The sequence below is a fragment of the Nannochloropsis gaditana genome (genome assembly GCF_000240725.1).
Source record: "Nannochloropsis gaditana CCMP526 unplaced genomic scaffold scaffold186, whole genome shotgun sequence".
NCBI lineage: Eukaryota > Eustigmatophyceae > Eustigmatales > Monodopsidaceae > Microchloropsis > Microchloropsis gaditana.
The window spans coordinates 884-5942 of record NW_005803767.1 but is presented as its reverse complement, the minus strand read 5'-3'; the positions used below and the strand labels follow the sequence as shown (position 1 = coordinate 5942).

Genomic DNA, 5059 nt, shown 5'->3' with positions numbered 1-5059 from the left:
TGTCCTCCAGACAGGAGAGTATACTTCGGAAGCAGGCGGCTGTGTGCCGCCAGCTGAGCCCGGCCTCGCTCTTTCGTATCTGCCTCCTCCCCCAGCAGCATGCTCAAGATCTGACCGGCTGCTGGTGCAGTGGGGTTCCCGTGCAAAAGCAGCTAGCAGCGGCCCAAGCGCGGCACTTGTCTAAGCAGCCGCTCCCAGATTCTGGTTCCACTAGAGGCGCTGATGGCTGCTATGATTAGCAAACTCCACTCCCTGACTCCCATGTCCAGACCGCTTATTTGCCTCACGCTACCCTGCGCCACGAAACTTGTGTGATCGGCCCCTTTGAAGCGAGTCACGTGATACGCCCTGACCGCAGCCGGGACCAAGATCATTAACCTGCCTGGCTGCACACCCTCACCTATCAGCCCCTCATCCTCGTCCACATGCCTGCCACGTCCAGTCGGGGAGCAGTCGTCAGCATCGAGTCCATTGCACAAGCATTGATGCCCTCTCTCTCGGGACCCCCCAGCCTTGCCAGACTGTGCCCGGTTGGATGGCTCGTGTCTAAGGACAGAGCTGTTTTTTTTTCGTCGGCACAGGGCAGGAGACTAATTACTGTGAGGATCCACTCGGTAGGCAATAAGCACCTACTTCACTACGATGCAGAATAGGTTTCGAAGCAGAGAGGGGAGACCCAGGACGACGATACTGGGATCTTGCGTGGTGACGTGTCAGTTCAAGGCTTGCGGGTAACGCTTTCTATCCTCCCCTGCAAAGCATGAGTTTTGATTTCCTTGCTGTTGATGAATTACTTCGTACTGGGAAGGCTTCCTCGCTAACTACATCCACCTTTCTTGTTGACATTCCGTTAAGACGAGCAGCATGAGTGCATGCCATGGGTCCATAAAACGGCAACGGCATCTCATGAATTGGCAGCTATATTTCTTATGACTATCTCCAACTCAAAGTCCGCTGTGAGCTTGCAAAATGATTTAAGAGCGCACACTGAGAGAGCTTCAGTCGAGTCCGAGGATGCTAGCGTAGCAAGCACCTCGTCAAGCTGGAGAAAACGAGGGTAGGTGACTGCGACGACCGCTGCAGCAATAAGGGGATGAGTATGAGAAGATATAGTGGGAGGATTTCCAAGGCCCGCGTGTTTGGCTGATCTAGAGTGCGAGGACGTTTATGACTAACGCTTGTCAGCTCGGCTAGAAGTTGGTGGCAATCCTTGATACTCTAGATAACTTAGCAACAGAAGGAGTAGCACCGAACACTCCTCTGACAGATAAGAGTATGTGGGGGTACTACGCTTGCACTGGTTTTTGTTTTGGCGCATGAAAGCTTGCTGCTGGGTACCAGGGGTTGCACGTTGAGGAGGTTTTTATGCTGCCAGCGAGCCACTGGCGAGAAGAACAAAACTTGGTCGTCGAACACCTGGTCTCCTGTCACTTTTCAATTGGCTTGACGTCTCCGTGCTAGCAACTTGCTATTTGTAGTGGCGAGCTTGGTGAAGCGCTTTCCAGCAAATACACGCAATGTTTAGTTAAAGTGTTTCGAGTAACACGCCCGTCGAGAGCCTGGAGCTGCCGTGCAATAAGAAGTATTTGTTGCCGGTTGCCGCCACCCGTTTGCTACAGGATTTTAATGGAACAATTGACCAACCAAAACCTATTCATTCCCGTAGCGACAAGAGTATAAACTGAGAGGTACTAGGCGCCATTGACCACAAGCCTTAGGAGGTGCCGGGAAATAGTAATCCACCTTACCGGAAAAGTAAAGATTTTGCAGCTTAACACAACACGTCACAGAACACGATGATATTGATCAGTAATGATTTTACAACTTTTTTGAGCGTGTTCACGCGTTCATGAATGATGAGGAATGGGATTACTTGGTGCTCTTGCGGCAGCGCAAGCAGTTTTGAAAATCAGTTTCTCACATTTACCTCACGCTTTAAGACGACGCTTCAATCGCACATGTCCCTTGATTGAACAGCTGCCAAGGGTCAAAAGTCCCTTAAGGATGTCGCGTGACCCACGACTGGGTTCGACACAAGCGTGGTGGACGAATGAGCTAGCTTTTACATTCCTCTTCTTTTTGAACCTTCTGAACTACATTGACCGTGGCATCATCCCCGGGGCTGCAGAGGAGTTCAGTGACTTCGTTGCTCACTCTCTTGGTACTTCAAGCCCGGACTTGTTCGTAGGATTGCTGCAATCCGCATTCATTGTGGGCTTCTCTCTAGCGGCTATTGTCTTCGGACATGTAATCCACTACGTGGCTCCTTTCAAGATGGTTGGAGTCGGACTTGTGATCTGGATCATCGCCACAGCTTTGAGCGGCTTGGCCCACCACGTTGCGTCCTACTATCTGCTCTGCATCGCGCGCATGCTCAGCGGCGTGGGGGAGGCCGGTTTCCAGTGCGTGGCCCCGCCCTTTATCCTGGACCTGGGCGGGGACAGCGGGGGTCGATGGGTCGCCGTTTTCTACACAGCCATCCCTTTGGGCACGGCGATCGGCTATCCTTGGGGCGCCTTATTCGCGGGCTCTCCTTGGACATGGGCCGGGGGCTTCTGGGTAGCGTCCTTTCTGATGCTTCCGTTCGCTGTGACGTGTTTCCTGCTGCCTTTCACCTGGAGGCCCGAACGCGCGCCTATCGAAGGGGATGACGTCCGGACAGACGGCGACTTGAAAATTGCTGCCAAGAAAGCATCTAGAGACAAAAATGGGACCGACAGCGCTGAACTTCACAGTGTGACAAGACATGACGCTTTGTTGCGACACGAGCAGGAGGTTTCTGTTGCTGATGCAGAAGCACAATTTGAAGCCCGCCATATGTCGCTACTCAGAGAGGCCTGTGTGGTGCTGCGACGGCCAGTATTTTTGCTGAATGCTTTTGGTTACGCTGCTAACACGGGGATGATGATTGGAGCATCGACGTTTTCGAGTAAGATAATGCTGGATTTTGGCTTTTTTTCCTCGGAAAGCAGTGCTTCCAGCGTTTTTGGAATCGCTCTATCGTTGGCTGGGCTCTTAGGTACGCCCTTAGGGGGGGTCCTTGTAGATCGTCGACATTTCCATTCGGAAGAAGCAAAGCTGGTGTTTCTACTGCGTCAAAGTACGATATTTGCGACGCTGGGTTGTATTTGTTCGTCCCTAAGCTGCTGGATTTATCAGCGCGAGGTCTTTCTCGTGTTTTTTGTGGCCGGCGCTCTACTCCTCTTTGTCTGCACAGCCTCAATCAACATGGTTACCATGCTCTCTGTGCCCCCAGCAAACCGCTCGTTCGCTATTGGCCTCTGCACACTCATCATGCATGCTTTAGGCGATGTGCCCTCTCCCATCGTTGTTGGTGCGATCCTTGACACCTTGGCTCCAGATTGTGCTGCAGACATGAAGAAAGACGGGAAAGTGTCCCCGGAATGTACGGCTCAGGTTTCTCAAGTCCGTTTGACGTTATTCATTACGTGCATGTGGCTCTTGGTTGCGATTTTATGCTGGGGAGTGGGTTATGTTGTGGCCAGGAGAGAATATCACAGGCACCACGCGGCGCACCGTTACCTCTATTTGGACTGTGGGTCTGTCGAAGGAGAAAAGATGAGTCGGTCTGGCGACCGCTCATCTGAGGTCCCAGACGAACGTAATCAGCCGCTCTTGCGCAAAATATAGTCAAGATAGATGTAATATAATGCCAGCCTAGACTGAGTTGTAGATCTAAAGGAAGAAATGCACCCTGAAGAAGAATCATAAGCGTGGGATAGTGGAAGACACCTCAGATATGATAACTCGGGCGGAATGAATGCCTCGTCCATAAAAGCCTCTCATCGCTTTGCCGACAGCCATAACACACATGAAAGCACTTTTCACTTACAGTTGTATTTGCGACAGTGTCTCTTGCTTGGTTTCAGGGAGCATCCGTTAAAAATCCACCACATTCACAGGAACACCCGCTTCTTCTGTAGCTAAGCACTTAGTACTGCACATAATGCCCGCCCTCCTTTTCAATCAATTTCATGTGACAAGGAGAGAGATGTAGATAGTCAAACGATACCAAAGTTGTCAAAAGATAAGGCCCTCGTTGTGCTAGACAAGGCCCTCGTTGTGCTGGGCACGACGTTGTCTTAAATGAAAATGTTCGGATGGGAAATGCTCGGCAAGAAATTTTCATAGCTAGCGCTACCTTTCCGAACAGCCACCACTGTTGTCAGGAAAACTAGAGTGCATCCTTGAAATGCTTTTGTACGCCATCAAAGCCGATAGCGTTTATAAGCATGACAATTGTAGCGTGTGATTTGGGCGAATCATCAAGTTTCAGGAACCCAAAAATGTCGGGAATTAAAAAAGCAACAGCTCATGTCCGAACGTCAGTGTGTCTCCTTGACTGGATGGGCCGACTCTCTGAGCCTGGCCATCTTGCCCAAGCTGCGGGAACCTGGTCTGTGCACCACAATTTTTTTGTGCCCCCTTGCTCGCTTGCTTTGTTAAATCATTGAAAGAATATAAACTTGCGTGAGAAATGAATTTAAATCGGGTTTGAAGGGCCAAGACCCTCTCAGATATTTGTTTCCCTCGGGAACCGTCGACGAACGGAGTGCTCGTGAACGAGAGGCGCGGCAACGAAAAATCCGACCTAGGAATAAGGGATTAGAATGCAATTTTCTGGCTTGTGTGTCAATGTGTACAATTTTTCATGTTTTTGGCCTCATCAAAACATGAATATTGATATATTCAAGTCTCCAGGAGACCCACTGGCTCCTGACTGCTGGTATTACCCGTGGAAGCGAAAGGGTACTGCAAATTTTGTTGAAAGTGCCGGCTTTGTCTCATTACCACGCTTGCCATTGCTCCTCGTGTTTCTTTTGTCAGCGCTGAGAATCGCCCCCAAAAAACCAAAACAGTATGCCTTGGGCTCGTGGATTAGGTAAAAGGGGGATCGTCATCAATGCTCATTGCTCGCTCAAGCTTCCTCCTTGTCTCAGTGATCCTGAGCTTAAGGAAAAGAAATGAGTTGAGTAGATCCTCTGGTCTCATAAATTTAATTAGCAACTACCTACTTACGATGCAAATTGATTCGTGT

The 5059-nt window shown here is 50.2% G+C and overlaps 1 protein-coding gene across 1 annotated transcript; it reads left to right on the top strand.

Moving 5' to 3' along the window:
• Window positions 1-1794: 1794 nt before the first annotated feature.
• On the top strand, window positions 1795-3594 carry NGA_2083700 (major facilitator superfamily; the record flags this gene model as incomplete). The annotated part of the gene is made up of 1 exon (XM_005855477.1): window positions 1795-3594. A coding segment is annotated over exon 1 (1731 nt), but the record flags the coding sequence as incomplete, so codon positions are not given.
• Between the last annotated feature and the right edge of the window lie 1465 nt (window positions 3595-5059).